Genomic DNA, 19,726 nt, shown 5'->3' on the forward strand with positions numbered 1-19,726 from the left:
AAAAATTGGAATATAAAGGAACAGCTACATGTATACTAAAAATTTATTCATGTATCTGTAATTGATATGAGCACAATATCCTGTATTAAACTATAATTACTAACGCTTACAGTTTAGGGGATTCCTAACATTTCTGCATGATGTCATCTAGAGATCACATGGGCCTAAATATTTGTACATAAACACTCATTAACTGACTGCTAAAAACAAAAAGAGATTATGCAGTGATAATAGAAGATTTGGCATTTGAAGCTACATTGATAGTGACAATATTGATGAGTTTAAGTAGTAAAAGCTAAACACCAACAGAAAACAGGACATTTGTAGTTTTAACTGATTTGAGAGATATATAACCAAATGTAAAAATTCATCATACAATCCTAACCAGATATTTACTATAGAGAAGTTAATGAAAGCAAGAAGGAAGAGCAGCAAAGCCTTAAAGAAAAGGTCAGATCTCCACCATCAGGTAAAAAACTGCTGTACCAGTCATTTCAAGACTGGTACATGACTCTAGATTATTATAATATCACCTACAGAATACAACCCGGAAGCATTTGGAGTCTGAACCAGTTAAAAAATTAACAAGTTCAGCTGTTGTTGAGTCACGGTATCACTATGCTAGATTTGAAATGGTAATTTGGTCTTGGTGCAGGTTAAAGTATTAGTAATGATTAGTAACTCACTGTGGTACACACTTATCTAGTACCAAGCTGCTGTCCATGGCATTCCTAACAGTTGTAGACAGTGCAGGTACTCAGAAAGAAGCAGCAGCTGATCTCCAAGAAATATTGCTATCCCAGTGGAAGAAAAAATTTCTAGACACAGGTAGAAACTGTTTACTGTCAACTAAGTGACTGTATGAGAATTCAGAACACAGAAATAATATCAATTAGGGAAACATTTCCCAGGATCACTCTAGATACATAAAATTCCAGAAGGAGAAGCACAACTGATAGCAAAGACAGTCAGACAGGTAGTACTACAATACTGCAACAGGTGTTCTCATTAAGAGCAGACACTCTTTAACCCAGGTTATACTAGCATAACTTTGAGAGATGTTGGTTACAAACCTACATTAAAATGACATTCTATTATATGATCATAGAAATGAAATCTTACTTTCACTCCTTGGACTTTTGGATATAAAGAGACAGATTGCTCTGAGTTGTATTTCTCTTATGCCGCCTTCTCCACCAAACAGAAAAGAGTAAGGAGGGAAAGAATAAGATGTTTTCTATAGTCACGCATCAAAATTCAGGATCTGGCCTCACAGCTTTCCAGAAGGTGGCACCATTATGCTACCTCTTGCTGATTGTAATAAACAATTTTCCATAATAGCCTAGGTCTATTTTTATGCCATTAATTTTCTGAAGTGCCCAGCTAAAAATCTGAATTTCCAACAGCATTAAGAATGAAATAAGCATATGCTAGCTTTCTGTAGCATAAGAATATGATTCTTATTAATAACTTAATAATCCAAATTACCTCATAATGCATTAATGTGTTAGTTTGCAAGTGCTTCAAAACTGATTGGATTTTTTTAGCCAGTAGTGTCCTTATCAGACATTAGTGACGATGCACTTGCCACAATATGTGCAAAGTTAATCTTTGCCACTTTCATTCAGCGATCTTTAACATCAAAGTTTCATCATTGATAACATTTTTTTTTTCTGATTGAGTACAATTTCCATAACCAATAGTTTTTTTGCTAAATATGCCTAAGTGCAAACTCAATGCATTAAGAGCTTTTTCCCCAAAAAGTGATCTCTAGTAGGGAAACAAACAAGATGAGTAACCTAAGTGAATGGCAGCACATTACTTTTCAGGGTATGTTTGTGATATTTATAAATAATATGTAATATTTATAAAAGAGACTTTGTAAGTTCAGATTTTTTGCTCCTCAGTACTTCCAATGAGAATTGAAATGTAGTTATTAAAGAGACCTAGTTAGAACAAGTAGCAGTATCTTTAATAAAAATCTTTACATGTATTATACATACTTATTTTATAACAATATAACATCTTATGACCTCTTCAATATCTGTCAACTCCTTGGGTTCATTCTCTATTTTTCTCAATGAAAAGTATTTTACTTCCAAGATTCACACATGGCCAATGTAAAATAGCACAAGTATAATTAGATCCTTGATTTTTCTTTTTTTCCTCCTGAAAAAAAGTCATTTACCATAAAATTTCAAAATAGGAAAAAAAACATACTTGGGCATTCTTGCATCTGTAACAACCATAGCCCTACTAAATTCCACTTTTACATCCAAGGGCTGCAAGATATGTTGAGATGAACACTTCAGCTTCCGAGCCTCTTGCCAGTTCTCATCTAGAATAGTAAAGAAAACCTACACTTTAAACATTGAAAGATACTCCTTCCCATTACACATATCACAGAATTTAAATATCTGGTATCAGTTAGCATACACTGCTAAAAATGAAGGTGACGCGATCTCTTTTACAGGTCTATCAATACTTGTATATTATACAAGACACAAACTTCAAACATAAAAGGTTACTTCATAATTTCTACCGTTCACATCTAAACAGCTACTCCATCCACGCTGCAGAATTCTAAGAAGCCAATTCTTAACATGCAGGGTACTGGGAGTTTAGGCTCTGGATTCCCCTCTGGAGTCAGAGGGTTAAGAAGTAAGTGCTAGACTTCTCTGGTTCTAACTCCTTCTGTATTGTTAGCTCCTAAACTACTAGTACAAGTTTCCTCCAGTGAGTGATTCTGATCCTTTCTTTATCCTCACAAAATGATCAAAGCTACAACTACTTATAGATTCTGCATTAAATTTGGAGGGAATCGAGGAAAAAGGAGTGAAGGAAAATACCATAAATAAATTAATTACACAACAAATCAAGTGATTTTCTTTACTTAGCAAACACTAAGCTTGGGATCTAAAGCCTAAAGGAATGTTTTGGAAATTCATAATGTTCATAGGGACTGAGTTTAGAACATGAGTTTGAAGTAGTATGTTCCAAAGATTCTTCACTGCTTCAGTTAAAAATATAAAAGGCACATCAACCACCAAAATATCTTTACTCACATAGCAAAAGTTTACTTACCATGTTTGCTGTACAGTAACTGTATACTGCTGAGCTGTACATCAAAACTGTCATAAGCTCTTGACATTATATCTTCAATGGTGCTTTGTCCTACTTTGAGTTCTGATAAATCAGAACGGCTTTTGCTTTTCATCTTAAAAACAGTCACAAAAAAGCATAAATCAATTTCAAAAATATTCAACGCGCTAATCCTACAAATACGACAAAAAATTACATTTAAAATCCTCATTAGAAGGGCACAGAGTCTTACAGATATCACAGCAGAGGAAATATTTAAAATTAGTAGCCTGTATCAAAAAAAAAAATGGAGAGTATTAAACTCCATTTGTTCTTCAAGGAAAGAAACAAAATAAAAAATGAATTAAAATCTATGTAGATTTATACAATATATTTTGTATAGAAATAACCTATAAAATAAACCTTTAATAAGTGACTCATACTCCAAAGTATAAAGTCTCAAACCCTTTGTAATCAGTAGAATAACTGTTTGGGGGAGTTTATATATAAGAATATTACTGTATTAATCACTGCAGAAACATGAAATGTATTTTTAAATCCTGTTGAATTTAGTTGTGGCATTACCCTGTTACATATTAGCCAAATAGAGTAAAAGGGAAAAGGGGGTTTGGTCTGTTCATCATCAATGTTCAGTGTCTTTCCTTAAATATCAGTCAATATCCCTTTGATTCAGCTTGGGGATGGCCGTACTTCCGTGACATTTCACATTTGTATGTGCCCTCTCTGCTGTTCATCTCCAATGAAATGTGGTTGTCCTCATCCTTAAGTGTCTAATAATTTTTTAAGATGCAGATAATATTCAAGATAAGGTTCATAACCATGAAACAGATTGCGATACTACTGTCTAACACACAGCATTTCTTTTTCCAGTGCTACTGAACTATGACTACTTTTAAATTAAAAATAACTTGCAGAAAATACAGAATTACCAAATTAATATTGCCAGTGCAAGCTAATTTAAGTCCACTTCACTTCTGTATCTGCATTGAGATACAGTTTTAATTTTAGATGCCGTTTTTCCCCTTGGGGCTTGACCTTATCCCAATACATAACTGAGGGAAAGAGGTTATTTGTTTTGTATCAAACATACTCATTCAATGAATGACCCACATCTCACTTAAGCATATGTTACTCAAAGTGAATACAGAATTATTATTCATACCCTGAGAGGCATCTATTTTTTTTTCTTTTGGTATTGCCCAATTCATTCATCTTGCTTTCCAATTTCTATTAAAGGACTGGAACCAATCCAATATTCACGTTCACTACCACAATTACTCATTCATTTCAGAAAAAAAAAAATCCCACAAACACATTTACTGGAGTTTGATTTTGAAATGTATTCTTCTACATATTATTGTGAGAGTAATTCCTATGGCTGGAGGAGGAGGAGGGCTGTTTCATTTCCCTCCTCCATTAGATCTAGGAGGCTGTCTCAAGCACCCAAGCAATATACAGATTGATTACTGAACTCTACAGTAAAGTACCTACAAGTGACCAGCATTCAGAAGAGCTGGCAATATTAATTTGGTAATTCTGTATTTTCTGGGCTGCTTCCAGCAGGTCGAGGGAGGTGATTCTGCCCCTCTAATCCGCCCTGGTGAGACCCCACCTGAAGTACTGTGTCCAGCTCTAGGGGCCCCACCAGAAGGAGGACATGGACCTATTGGAGTGAATCCAGAGGAGGGCCATGAAGATGATCAGAGGGCTGGAACAACTCTCACATGAGGACACACTGAGAGAGTTGGTGTTGTTCAGCCTGGAGAAAAGGCGGCTACGAGGTGACCTTACTGTGGCTTTTAAATATATAAAGGGGGTTCTCAGAGAGATGGAGAGAGGCTTTTTAGCAGGGCCTGTTGTGATAGGACAAGGAGTAATGGTTTTAAACTAAAAGAGGGCAGATTCAGACTAGATATGAGGGAGAAATTTTTTACAATGAGGGTGGTGAAACAATTGAACAGGTTGCCCAGAGAGGTGGTAGATGCCCCATCCCTAGAAATGATCAAGGTCAGGTTGGACGAGGTTCTGAGCAACGTGATCTAATTGAATATGTGCCTGCTCATTACAGGGGAGTAGACCAGATGACCTTTAAAGGTCCCTTCCAACCCAAACTATTCTATGATTTAACTGAAACCCACATGCTCAGAAAGTCAGTCTGTGGCAGAGACATAGAAAACTTACTTCACTTCAGCAAGATTTTAATCTTTGAAACAAATTCTTCTTCAAAAATCAGATAAGGCAAACTAAACTAATAAACTAAACTAATAAGTGGCAGAATCATCCTCACCAGAGTACAAGTAAAACAAAAAAAATTGCCTGTATACATGCAAGATCATTTACCCTTGAAGAACAAAAGTTCGCCAATAACTAAGACTGCTAATAATATACAGGAACAGTCTCTTGTATGATTTTGTAGTGCTAAATTATAATTTTAAATACATTATTAAACTACCTTTTGATTTTTCCCTTTCATGAAGTCTCTCAAACATAACTCTGATTTTATCCAGGTTATTTTATTATTTCACATTTTAAAGTAAACTGGATGACCAAAAGGTAATTCATAACAAGAATCCTAGTACTAATAAAAACTGGAAGACCACTTATTCATGTAAGTAAAAAGTTTACTATTTTATATTCTAAGGTAAAAAATTGTTAGACATTTTCCACCTTAACAGTTCAAAGCATCAAGAGGATGATTATTTTCTAAAAATTCTCAGTGGATTTTTTCAACCCAAAAGTAGTGTTCAATAATTTCTGCCTTGACTGGAAAGCAGTTTAAAATAAATACCTAATACATAAACTGCAAGAGGAACATTTACTTAACCAGTAACACAAAATACATATTAAGAAACTGGAAATCACGTAACAGCTAAACTATCATTTTCAGTAAGTTACTTCATTAGGTAAATACATACCTTAAGACTACCAAGATCCAGAAGCAGTAAATTTGACGTACGCTCATAGAATCCTTTTTGTGGAACAATGATGTATGAAGCCATGAGGTTAATTTTGAGGTCAAGAACTTTCTGGGTTTCAATAACATACAACAAACCTGAAAAAGAATATAATTACTAAATATAAAAAAAATAATCCATACAGAAGCTATAAAAAGAAATTCAAGTCTAACTTTAAAGGAGCTGTGAATGCTAGATAACTGAGTTTATCTACAGGTACTCTTCAGGTTTCTTCTGAACCAATAATTATAGGCAGCCTTTAAAGAACCACCAAGTAAATGAAATGATGATAGCAAACAATGCTAATAGAATGGACACATAGAGACAACAACATGACACATGCAAGTCCGAAGAATTTTCATACTGAGCAGAGACGAAATGAGAAAAATTGGAATGTGTACTACAACTTGGGAATTGCTGAGTTAACCCATTGTGCTTGGTAGATTCAGAATGTAATTGTTCTTACTGGGATTATCCAACTGCACTGCCCAAACTGCTAGTGTTGTTACTACTGGGATATTTAAGTTTATGCTGATTCTGCTAACAAGTATCTCCATCTTGAAACGCCGAAGAACAGCAAATATCAGGTCTTACAAAAATTCTGTTTAAAAATCATGCAATTAGTTGGGAAATTCAGACTATTAGAACATTTGAGATCAAATTCTGATTTTTTGCTCATCTGAAAAGAACGACTGGTCTTGCTTCAAGTCATCACTGAAACCTGCTTCAGGATGCAGCCCCAACCCATTAAACATTGACCAGGTGCAACAAGCTGGTGATCACAGAACTAGAGACAACAAGTTATGAAGATGGCAACAAGACACTGCAGCACATGCACATTGGTAAAAAATCAATTAAAACTGTTCCAGCATTATCAAAGGTTGTTCTGCCACAGAAGAGTTTGATTAGTCAATGACGAACTGGATAACAACCACATCTCATGATTTGCAAGATAAAATAATTTGGATTTATAAAAAGGTTAAGGTTTTATTTTTTTTTTTTTCAAATTTCAATGCCTAACTGTATTTGAGTGATGTAGAAAGTTCAGAAAAGACCTTTTTCCTTCACTGGGGAACTGAATGGAGTTGAGTCCCTAAACTGAACTCTGGGAAATTACACTTTTGTAATGTCTTTTAGAGGTACTGAAAAACATAACTATTTTGGCATAGCAAGGTCCTTCACTTCTGCAGTTCACAGTTCCTCAATATTTTCCAGCTATTTTCCACTGCTTGAAAGAAAGGTGTTAAGAATTCTTTCCTGAGGAAGACTGCAAGTCTGAACATATTAATTATATTGATACAATTCCATTTTTTTCTTCTACCTCTGAGATTAGTGTAGTCCCTACACCAGAATATTCTGCAGATCTAATCTTCTTCCCCTGATAATTGTGTAAATTGCAGTCAAGATTTTACATGCAATGCACAGCATACTTTTAGGAATTTCCATCAGGCTTCTCATTTGTGAGTGGAACAAACTTTTAGATTACTATGGGCAACTCAGCATTCTTGTGAAGGCAACAGTCATTGGGTGTACCTCTAAAGTAGTGCTATGCTTAAATTAATAGACACATAGCATGATTTCATATTTCCACAAAAAAAAAGAATCATGATCAGAACCAGAGTATTTGGTGGTAAAAAGCAGAAAACCAAGTATACTGAATCTAAGCAAATTTTATCAAAATAATCTCAGGAATGAATTGTGGTATCCATTTATTCAGTATTGCTGGAGAAGCTTCTGATAGAAAAGACAAGCAAGTAGATTCACCTAGCTTTGACTGGTTAATCTGACATTAGTCCTTAATGAACAGTTCAGTCAAAGAAGAATTAATGAGTAGAAATATAATTGATGCCTGATTTCTTTCCTGATACTAGCTTAATAAAAGCAATTTATTAAATATACATTATGCTTGAGTTTTTTGTAACTTCTTTCACTTACTATCACTGAGTATTCAGATTTTTTTAAATGTACAATTTAATGACTAATTTAAATGAGATTTAAAAAACCCAAACAATTATTGATTTTCTTTTTCCCTTTAAAAGAATAAAATTATATATGAAATCTCCCCTTAGCATCCTCTCCCATCCACAGCCAGAGACAGGACACTGCACTGGACATACCTCAGATCTAGAAAGTCTGAGACATCCTTACTGGAACAAGTTAAGTCCACAAATCTCAGTGTTAGTCTTAAAAGTATTCATCATTTTCATTCATGTGTCAAAATATAAGATCTCTAGAGATAAAAAGCTAGGATGATATTAAAACTAGAGGAATGACTTTAATGATGAGTAACTGGAAGACAGATAAATATAGTTTATATGACTTGATCTGAGTCAATCGAGATCAAAATCAACATTCACCAAGGAATAAAGAAAGTGGAAAACACCTATACAAAGGCAGATAGTGTCCTGAAAAGCAACAACTCTGGAAAGGATTTAGGGGTTTCATTAGAGGACCAATATCTCAGTATCAGTTTTTAAAGAGTATGAAACAATTAAGGCCATTTAGATACTCAGACAAACAAAACAGAAAAGTTGGAAGTAAAACTATTTTTAACTTTGCATGGAGTACAACAGGATAAATACTGAAATGCTATCTCAGGGTGGGGAGCATATTTCACAAAGAAAGTTGAAGATCAAAAAGATACAGACGTAAAATTATCCAATACCTAGAACAAGTTACTTTTTAATGAAGAGTGAAGAATTCAACTTATTTAGGTATTGTGTTAGAAAGCTATGACTTGGATCCATGTGTCTCCATATGGAAAGACACAGTATTTTCGTACTCCTAGAATCTAAAATTGATCTGAAGTGCAATCACCAGAGCACGCAGCACTTGCCTGTTGATGTTTTTTCACGGAACTCTTCAAGCTTCATCAGAGTTGCTGATGTCAATTGCTCTAAATGTACATCTTTTGGAGGCCTGAAGAAATCCACTAAGCTGTTTATTGTCATCTGTTAAAATAAAGCAAAAATAATACATGGCAAATTTACTATTAAGTAAGATTTTTTCAAGATTTATAACTCATTCAAATATTTACTTACCGCATCATATACTATTTCCAGTGGCTGTGATTCAATTCTAAGCCTCTGGTCTGCTTTCTCATCCAAAGGATTAGTCTCAAACATTATGCTTAAGAGTGAGGTACTCTCGTCCGAATAGACTGTTCGAGAAGACAGGAGACAGGGTGTACACTTTTCTCGGGACATGCCTGTAACTTCAAGTGAGGTAATTTTTGTTTCAAATCTGTAAAGAAAGGTAAACAGCATGTTCATATGCAATAACGATCCGGCTCGGTACAAGTAGGTGGTAAGAGTATGAATGAGCTGAAAGAAAAAGAAAACAAAACAAAACCAAAAACCAAACCACCACCACAACTTATCTCTACCCTGCCTTAAATATAAATAGTTTAGTCTAAAGATATAACACATATATCCATGTATTAACTGTTTTCTGCTTCATTACCTTTTGCATCTATTAGCCACCCTTGAGTAAATAAGAAAGGGGTCCAAGTTACTCACTTCATACACTTTTCATAAGGACAGCTGTCAGGGCAGGGAAGAGACATGCACATGGGAATTCTGTAGTATGAGCTCAGGAATTAGATGACAATTTATACTGGGGAACAGAGATACAGCAGAGAATAAAGGATTCCAGTGCAGAGAAATAAAAGAAACACCACAAGAGGAGCACAACATTAATAGCCTCATTACTCTAAGGAAGTATTTTTTAGGTGTTGGATTATTTCTTTTTCAATGGTCTGTCCACCTCTGACAGCTCTCAGTTGAGTACTTCTATCTCCCAACACTCAAAGGAAAGCGTTTCACTGTAAAAATATAACATTTTCTTCCATTTTTCTCAGTATGATAGCATTATTAGGGCTATTTAGATGCACATGGGAACAAACAAAAAAGCTGCAAGAAAAAGCTTTTAAAAAAATTATGCATAAAACTCAGCAAGATCTATAGTATCTTAATAGCGTACCTTGATCATACTAATATGCCTCCAAAGTAGAAGGCACATGGTTTAAAACAGGAAGGCTACACTCCGCAGAATTTTTAAGTCATATTTGAAATGAAAATAAAATATTTCATATCACTGCTTTTCATCACTATTGTGAGAGCACAAAACCAAGCCAAAATTGTCAGTTTCAGCTTTCTCCTGCAAATCTACAAGCTCAATTGAAAACTCAAGAACTTTTCAGTCATGTTAAATGCCTACACACAAGCGGTTACGAGATCACCTTTCTCAGAGAAGTTTCTAAAGGAGTAAAAGTCATTTTTCAAAGCAAGAAACAAGTTAGAACTGGATTGCTTGCATGTAACAATGATAAACTAGAAAAAAGGAGAAAACCTGTATTGGCACAAAAAATTCTGAAGATTGAGAGAACTTAATCATGGAAACAGTATCCATTCACTTTGTCCATTAGTTGCAGGATGATTCCGCTCCCAAACCGCACAAGAAATGACAGGAAGTTAAACATCGTAACAGAGCCTTAAAATGCCTATTAGCCATCACCAACATTTCATGAGGAGAAAAAAAACGTTTTGATAGAGAAAGTTCACCTTATTGCTTGTGCACCTGGTCGTTGGGTAAACACTGTACTCAGGCCAGTTAACGCAAATACTACCAGCTCAGGAGTTTGCTTGTTTTCTCTTAGTGATATAGACATGCTTAGTAAGTTCACAGAGAACTTCATGGCTTCATACTAGATATGCAGGAAAAACAACAGTGGATTATAAAACATGTTAATATACTTTTCAATACAGTTTATGAAAAGATGAAAACCACAAGTATCAGTTTGATGCCATTTTTCTAGTGCTATAAATAGCTTGTATCATACCTGGTGTAAAAGTCATTCCCAAATAGTTATTACGAAGTAGCAGGATTAGAGTAAGAGTAGACTACGCTTATGAAAATACATCTTCAATGTTTCTACATCACATTTTGAGATAACGGGCCTCTGATATAGAGCTGGAAGGCACTCCGTTGTACCATACGTGATACCTCACATAAAGGTGACTTATCAGGCTATTTCTGAATCATACATAAATGTTGCTCTTCCCCACTAGTCTTTCAATCACCAGTTTCCTTATATACTCACCTACTCTACTTTGTCTACTATCACTCATATTTAAGATTCCAGTGAACCACTTAGTGCACTTTCTTAAAAAGTTTCTAAATATTTTAAGAGGACATATGAAGCATTTCATAACTTAAACAACAATACACTACTAATATGATTTTATTCTAGCTTGAGTGAGCAAAATTTAATTTTGAACATTTTCAGAATATCTAAAGTAAACTCTATAACCACTCTCCTGAAACTACATCTATGGATGCTCCGTTCTGCACAAAGCCAACATGCAGTAACTTAATTAAGAAGTGTCAGAACAGTATTCAAATATAGAGACAGCTCTTCAAGTAATTTTAAAAGTGATTTCCTATCATCTTTAGATTTTTGTTAGTAGATAAAGTTACCAACTGTTTGGTATCATAGTCAGTTATGACTTACTGATTTTGGAAGGGTTGGATCCACGGCTGTTTCACTATATCCAATTGCTGCATAAAGTTTAGCCTTCTCTTCACACGTCATCAGCTCTTCAAGACCTGTCACATTGCAAGAGGTTAGTCAAATTCAATACAGATATCTGAAAGATGCAGATACTGCCATACACTTCCCAGCATTTGGTAGCTCTATAACAGAGTAGATACTGTCAACATTGTCGTGAATTAGTAAAAGTAAAAACCTTGAGGTTCAAAATCTTGAGTCTCCTAAAGCATGCTTTAAAATGCAGTTATACCTTGATTCAGATCTACTCTGTTTCCTAGCTTGCTAACTATAGAAGCAACCTTATTGATTTACTTTCTGTGTTCCACAACCTTTACAAGGTGCCCGTACTTAACTGAATCAAACTCTAACACATCCCAAATTATAAAATGAATGGAAGTAAAATTGTTTACATTCCATTAACTGCTACCGTTTTCTAGCACTTTTTCAAATCCCCATACGCAGTACACTATGCAGACAAATGCAAAAAACTGTGGCAGGAGAAAGCACAAATTGAGAACAGTTCAGAAAGAGCTATGTAAGATACCTCTTTAAGTTGCAATTAAGAACTTCATGAGAAAAAAAAGGCTAAGAGAAAATGTAAATGTCAATAATCTGATAGTCCAAATATTAAACAAAGTTCCATTGCTAGGGACCTAGAGTTGTAATAAGTCTTTTTTAATAATAGAAAAAAGATACCAATAAATGAACATACTTGAACCCTTCACTTCTTGTTTTTGTTCATCCTTTTTTTCACCTGACCAGCTCCATATCCAACTAAACCAGCCACCAGAATTTTCATCATCTTGTTTTACTCCTGGTCTGTAGATTTTTAATCCAGCCTTAGTTGCCTGAAATTTAAAAAAATACTCAAACAACTTATTTTCTTCATGCTTCTTTCTCCATTTTCCTAAGAAAAATATAGACCCAAGACACGTTCTACCACATCAAAACATCATTAGAGAATCACTGAAAAGGCAACATGTTATTTTTTTTAGTTTTTCTTCTAATAACTTTTTCAACTACACAGTGCATCAACAGACCAATTCTCACTTGCATAAAATCAACTACCTTTATGAGCAAAAAGAGCAAGCAAAAGGTGGCTAATTTTAAGTCAATAAATGTTTCTTACATAGCAGATTTTCTCTCTAGCTCTCACCAGCACAAAAAAATCCACATCATATCCTGCAATACATTATGACAACGCACTTAAAAGGATTCATTAGAAATATATACGTAATCAATTAAATAGCCAGTACAGGACAAATTTTAAATGATCCCTGTATTTTTCATTTCAAGGTAGATGTCCAAAGCAATAATAAGTCAAATAAAAAAATCACTACTCCTGCAATAGAATATTTACTCTAAGGAATATAGAACACTATTCCTGGATTTGATATATATAGCTACAATAGTAAGGAAGACCTTCCTTGTCCCACATTCATTATTTAAACAGCTAGGGCATGTCCTGTCTGATGCCAGTGATGATTCTGACACTGGGTCCTCACAGAAAGTGCAAACTACATCCAAACTTGACCACTGAAAGTTTGGCATAAGGGACAGCAAACAACCATCAGGCGATCTAAGAGACAGAGGGGTTCTCAAAACTGTAGTGGACCACACAAACTAATTATTTTTCTTCATGACTAATATGATCTGAAAAGATACAAACGCTTGCAGATAACCCCTGAATTTAGAGATGCTCTGATGAATGCAATACACAAAGGGAGTGAGACAGGGATCCTTCTCAGCATTAAAAAAAACAAAGATCTCTCTGCAACACAATTAGTGATAACAGCTGGCTGTAAATCAGAACTTTTTAGGGAATTGTGACATCTATCCACCTACAGGCCAATGGAAGGCAGGACTCACCAGAAAAACATAAAGGCTTCTGAACTGATACTATTCATTCACCTCAGAGAGATGATGCAGAATGTTGGCTAAACAACACAAGGCCTCAAAAAGTTTGAGCAAAGTCCTCCAAAGTCTTTACAAAGGATACCAAGTCATCAAGTAGATGTTACAGAGCAAACAGTCCAAAGAAAAAGTGGCCTTAGAAAAAAAGGCTGTTAAACCTCTGAAATTAGAGGTTTCTAGGGCACCAAGGAGTTGGTGCTGAAGGACAGCTGCTATGGAGAAAAAGAAGTGATGCTTAAAGCGATTCTGAGTTAGGTGAATCATCTATAAAAGTCTTCTCTAGATTGAAAGCACAAAATTTCTCAAGCTATCTGATACAGAGACTTGATGCTTGGCTCACCAAAGCTGGTGTTTGGTACTTGTGCACTAGTGTTAAAGATTAAAAAGTGACCTATGATTTGGAATATAAAGTTCTTGCTACAAAGAAGTTCTTGCTGGTGGTACTGTGTTCACAAATGTGAGCTCTGGGAAGCTCGATTTCAAGGTCTAGAGAAATTCAACTCTAAGGCATGTTTTTAAAAAACAAAAAAGCTTAACAAACAGTAGGGTCCTTTATCTACCTTTACTCAGCCCACATCTAAAGGGGTCTCCTTTAAATTCCTAGTAGACTTAAGACTAACTGTCAGGACACTGAGCTAGTAGTAGATCTGCCTCTTACAAATCCTTTGAGACCTTTTTCAGAGTTATGACCCGATACCAATAAGACAGATGGGTTCTGACAGATAGCTGGAGGTAGAATGCCATTTAGAATCACTGTGACCTGATTTTCATTACTTGGAAATAAATTCAGAGAGCTAGCTAGCAGATCTTTCAAGATGCTTTTCTAACACTTTTCAAATGCAAGGCTTAAAGCCCAAACAAATGAAAATTAATTTGCTTGCAACCTACTTCTAAGCAGTACAGAAACCTATTTTAAAACTCAGGACTGGAAAGTGGTCAGGAATGCAGTATGACGTAATCTTTTGTCAGCAGCTCGGTCTAGAAGGCTAGGACAAGACAGGAAATTCTTAGGGATCTCCCTCACCTTGCAAAGAGTAGGAGGAAAAAGATAAAACCAAAAGAAACTATACAGTACAAGATAAAAACCTGCCAAAATTAAATGAGAACTAAAACAAAACAAAAATTGCTTCTCATGAAAGGCACTCCAGTTCAGCCAAACAACTGATGGGGAGGTGCATAAACATGTCTTCTGGTTCTATAGAAGTGTGAATAATGATAATACAAGGATCCAAATGTGGGTGTACATACAAACAACTAGAAGGAAAAAAAAAAAAGTCACATTTATGGATTCCTGATGAGAGTTTTGGTTCAGAAGCATCATATCTATCACTGCTGCAATCGCATTTATACCATACTTCATATACTCCAAAAAAAAAAAAAAAAGAAAATTCCTTCAAGCACTGCCATAGCAAATGATTAACATTCATGAAGTTTAATCCTCAGTACATTATTTCAGATTCTAAACTTCACATTCTGCTTACTTTTAGTCACATTGATTATTAATGGACAAAGACCACTGCACAGATTTGAGAAAACCTACACAGATTTCACTTCAGTCCCCTAGAATGGTGCTCAGAAACTACACTGAAAACTAAGCAGTACACTAACCTAGGACAAACAAGGCTAACAAGTTAAGTGTAACTACTCAAGTGATATTATCTTGCTTAATTGTGATTATCTATTTAAATGTATTCTGCATTTGCTGTATTCCAAATAACATTTGCAAATAGTAACAAAAGGTCAACATAGTACATAGCGAGGTGTTCAGCCCACTTAATGGGAAGGAAAGGAATAACCTATTAGTCTAGGCTGTTGCCATGTTTTCTACAGTCGATCTTCCTCACCAAAAGTGGAAAGAAATTCATTCCAGATCAGTTATTCTGAAGTAGCAGCACACAGAGCTATTTAATTTTTGCTTAATTACAAGCTGAAACTAACTATGCCGTATAATAACAAACATGAAATACAAGGAAACTAGAAAGGCTATATGATGCATAATTCAATCACTAGAACTAAAATGCACATGCCTAAAATGTCCACAATCTCATGTTGCAGTTATTGTCAGACTCACTTAAATGATGAAATTTTACCTCAACTTCTGCTTGTTGCCTTGCTAGAGTGATGTTAAAAATATCCAAAGCCTTTTCAAATTCCTAGAAAGGAGGTGAGAGATTATTTTTTGACAATTTCACTTGGTTAGACTTCACAGCTCAGTTTTACAGGAAATTACAGTAAACAGCTCTTTCAGTGCAACCCAAGTTAATTTGCTCAAGCTGAGAGCTTAAAATAAACCTGGAAAAGAAAAGCACATCAGTTTAAGTTTTTCTTCACTGCAGTTACTAATTTAAAATATTATCTAATATGTTTGTTAATACTACTCACAGAGAAAGGTACCAATGAAGTTGCAAGTCTGGCCACTGAAAATTTTATTTTAACAATACTGACTTAGGAACATGTAAACATTTAAGTTTAAGAAAACAGCAAGACAAACAATACTTAAGCCTTTAATGGAAAACAGCTAACCTCCAACAATTTTAAGATTTCTTCATTAGGTTTTTTTGATGTTATCTTTGTTTTATACATCTCTTTATAGTTCTTCACTTGTTTCCTATGGTGCCGAATATGTTCCCATGACCACATTTGGAGCTTAGGTTGAACGTTTACTTCAAGGATGCCATAAATAACATATTTCCACCTAAAAGCAAAGACAAATGAAGTACAGTTACTTTTTTTTGGTATACTGAAAAGACACCTAGAGCTATTCAGACTCAATACAACTTCCAAGTTGTGAAACGGTGAAATCCCTTGTCTAATATCACACTGCTGATCAACAGAGGAACCTAAAGGATTTTTATTTTTTTTTCAACAAAGTTGAAATTTCCTAAAAGGTTGCTATTTCCTAAAATTAAAAGTTAACCTTGTACAAAAAGCATCCACAAATCTATATATATGTATATATATGTATGTGAATAATCAAGACATATGTAAGGAATCTTCTGAAAAGAAATCAAATCTCTCCCATTTGTGTTGGAAAGGTTTGCCCATTTTTAGATAATAGCTATGTTCTTGTAACAGCACCCAACTTATAATGGAGTCTCCTTCATTAAAACAGTTAGGATATTAAAGTACTATCAGACTTAAGTTTCTGATAATGGTCTTTAAGACAGCAAATGTAGGCTTTCAAATATTGTGTCCTCAACTTTGGTTTGAGGTCCTTGTCAAAGGTGGGGTTTTTTTGTGGTTTTTTGTTTTTTAATAGCCCTAGCTTAAGAAAAAACAAAGGCAAACAAAAGAGAATACTTTGTTTCAAAAGGAAATGAATTCTAAACTCCTTAAGTAAGAAGCAATCCCCTGGTAATTATTTCAAATGAATAACTAACAAATTATTTTCAAAGTCTGAGGTGGCCTACCATGTCTTGGCATTGTTGTGCAATGGAACATCAGGTCTGTACTTCCTATATGGCAGATTTCGAGTCATCATATCAATAGACTCCAGAAGCTCCATAACACTGAAGTACTAAATTAAAAAAAATTAAAAAAACACAAAAATCAAACAAAAAAAAAATCAAACTGTGTTATTGTCTTTCAGAGAACATGAATCAATCTTTTCTTTAAAGAAAAAAATTACAAAGTAAAACAAGACCAAGAAATTTATTGATTCTGTATGCTTGTTATAAAATTTCAGATCACTTTTCTTATTATTCTTGCAAACTAACTTTTTTACCACATTACATGTAAGTTGAGAAAAATAGTTTATACCTGTGGCTTATTGAATTCAACAGTTATATCCTGTAAATTTACATCTAAATCCATTTTCGGTGACGAAAAGTCAACATCAGATCGAGGATTCATAAGGAGTTTGGCTTTAGCTGAAATTGGGCGGAATACTAAAAAACAGAAGTTGATATAAAAACTCTAATTAAATAATTTAAGACTGCCACAAATGATACATAACACTTACCAGCTCAAGTTATTATTATTACAACTAGATTATTCATATAAATATGCTAGACTTCAAAACATGGAAAAACATTCAAAATAATACAATCTATACTAAATTTCCACTTTCATTCTGGCAACATTTGTGGAACACATATTTGTGTAACATATATTTGTGTAACATTTTCACAAACGTTACGTGGCAGATATTTCAATTAGTAGTTTATATTTGCAACAAATCTATTTTGGGGGGCTATAGTATAATCTATTTATAGTACAAGACAGTTTCAAACACAGCCCTTATTCCACAAGGATATTTTTTTTTTAAAGTGTTACTCATGTTTTACACTGTTTGGTAAATTATACTCACAACTTACACTGTTTGGTAAATTACACTGGTAAATTATTTGGTAAAACCAAACATTCCACATTTCTAAATCCAAGCCTAAGTAGGCATGGAAAAAAACAATATGGAATAAAGCAAAGCACATCATGTGAAAAAATATTCAGAGCAGAAATGTTTTAGTTATTGCACAATTTGGCAGTATCAGGCATTCAATAGAGCCTTCAGAAGCCATGTTTAGTTCAATTTTTCCATCTGTTTCACCAATTGATCCAACAATAAAAATTTGTTTATTACTTGAATTTGTGTAAATCATACTTTTATCAAATGAAATTTTTTTTATTTCAATGGAAATACTGATAGACCATCTACATATCAAATATTCTAAATTCACCGAAAGGTTCATACAAGTGGAAATAGACATTTTTGCAAGATGAAAACACATTTACATAAATTTACCTTTGTTTCATTTGAAGCCCTTTACCTACACATTTTATGTGGTAGCATTTCTATTCATTTTCTCCCTGTATTTAGCTTCCTACATTTCATTTTTCATCTTTTCTATGTGTAAGTACTATGTTTGCGTTTAGACCAAATGACAGAAGCAGACTTTGTGCTTACCACCTTTCTATCTATGCCTCAATCTAAAGAGTTGCTCGAAAAGAGCCAGAATTTTCATTTACCACAGAATATCAGCATAATGTAATTCTTTAAATATCTGCATCTCTGATGGCACTCATGAATTTTAGAAGTGTAAATCCTGAATCCTGCAATTTTGCATACAACTAATTTGAACTTCTATGTAAAGATTTAGACAACTGATGATGTTTAAACTTATTTTCTTGTAAAAAGAGTCAACGCTAGCAACTGAAAAAGATAAATCAGAAGAAATTACTAAATAGTTCTCTGCTGGTCAAATAAAGAGACACACGGCTTCCTCTTTTAGGCAAAGGTAGCAAAAAAACCCCATAAAACTAACAGTGCCCTTTTTAACTCTGTCTAGACTTGCTAGAGAACAAGCCACTTAAAAGGCCATTCTGCCTTGTAAACAGTTACTAAACAACCACACAGATGCACATGAGAAATAAAAACCGCGTAAACTCCATACAATGAAAAGTAAATAACCACCATGTTTGATTGGAGCCAATGCGACTTTCAGACTAAAGTAAGCAACACTCAAAGCAATACAACTTGCAATATGGCAACACTAAAAAACAAACAAAATAAAAACACTGATGTTTCAGAATTGATTACTGTTTCCATCTCTAATGAAAAAAGATGCACTTTGCATAAGGCAAGCCACCTCAAAAACACTAACCCATTACTCAAACCAATCTGATTCACAAAACTTACGCGTTATTGCTAAACTTCTTAAAATAAGGAATTATTAATGGCTGTGAACAACGAGGATTTATGTATGACATTCCATTAAAATGATACATAACTAAAGACTCCTATTTTAACCAAAGCCTTTTTAAAGCTACAGATACGGTACAGTATTCATTGTGAGAGAGACAGTTTTTGCTACAAAAGAACTAAACTGCACTCCTTACTAAGATTTTTTCAATAGAGGTTGCTAAAGTAGCAACCTCTGAGGCATTAAAAATTAGAAGTAAAGTATACATGCATATTAGAAATACAAATAAAATACCACTTACCAAAATCATAACCTTCTGGAATCAGATTGTGGCTGGCAACTCCCTGTTTTAAGTTAACCTACACATACCACAGAGTTAAAAATAAGTTGCTTTTTATTTCACTATAGTTTTAAAATATAAAATGTTAGCATTTTAATACAGGTTTCAAATAATCCCTCTGACACATAGCTATTGATCTGTTTTAAACACAGAAATACTTCTATTTTTAGCCAATAAAAATCATCGAACAGTAAGATGACCACGCATTGTGCATAATTTTGTAACT

General features: G+C 34.3%; 1 protein-coding gene across 8 annotated transcripts in view; it reads right to left on the reverse strand.

The window, feature by feature from the left end:
* Positions 1 to 19,726, reverse strand: part of VPS13A (vacuolar protein sorting 13 homolog A) — a 106,195-nt gene that overhangs the window by 73,682 nt on the left and 12,787 nt on the right. For all 8 annotated transcript variants that reach the window (XR_008463880.1, XR_008463881.1, XM_054186317.1 and 5 more), the window contains exons 10-22: positions 19,462 to 19,519; positions 17,281 to 17,408; positions 16,932 to 17,038; positions 16,045 to 16,216; positions 15,612 to 15,674; positions 12,320 to 12,455; positions 11,569 to 11,663; positions 10,619 to 10,761; positions 9,098 to 9,299; positions 8,893 to 9,007; positions 6,018 to 6,154; positions 3,085 to 3,217; positions 2,221 to 2,338 (exon numbers count right to left, since the gene is read on the reverse strand). Coding sequence is in view for 6 of the 8 variants with exons in the window: in XM_054186317.1 (XP_054042292.1) it covers positions 2,221 to 2,338; positions 3,085 to 3,217; positions 6,018 to 6,154; positions 8,893 to 9,007; positions 9,098 to 9,299; positions 10,619 to 10,761; positions 11,569 to 11,663; positions 12,320 to 12,455; positions 15,612 to 15,674; positions 16,045 to 16,216; positions 16,932 to 17,038; positions 17,281 to 17,408; positions 19,462 to 19,519 (1,607 nt within the window). In the remaining 2 variants the exon portion in view is untranslated. The remainder of the gene's footprint in view (positions 1 to 2,220; positions 2,339 to 3,084; positions 3,218 to 6,017; positions 6,155 to 8,892; positions 9,008 to 9,097; positions 9,300 to 10,618; positions 10,762 to 11,568; positions 11,664 to 12,319; positions 12,456 to 15,611; positions 15,675 to 16,044; positions 16,217 to 16,931; positions 17,039 to 17,280; positions 17,409 to 19,461; positions 19,520 to 19,726) is intronic.

Source organism: Rissa tridactyla, chromosome Z (genome assembly GCF_028500815.1).
Source record: "Rissa tridactyla isolate bRisTri1 chromosome Z, bRisTri1.patW.cur.20221130, whole genome shotgun sequence".
NCBI classification, from domain to species: Eukaryota; Metazoa; Chordata; class Aves; order Charadriiformes; family Laridae; genus Rissa; species Rissa tridactyla.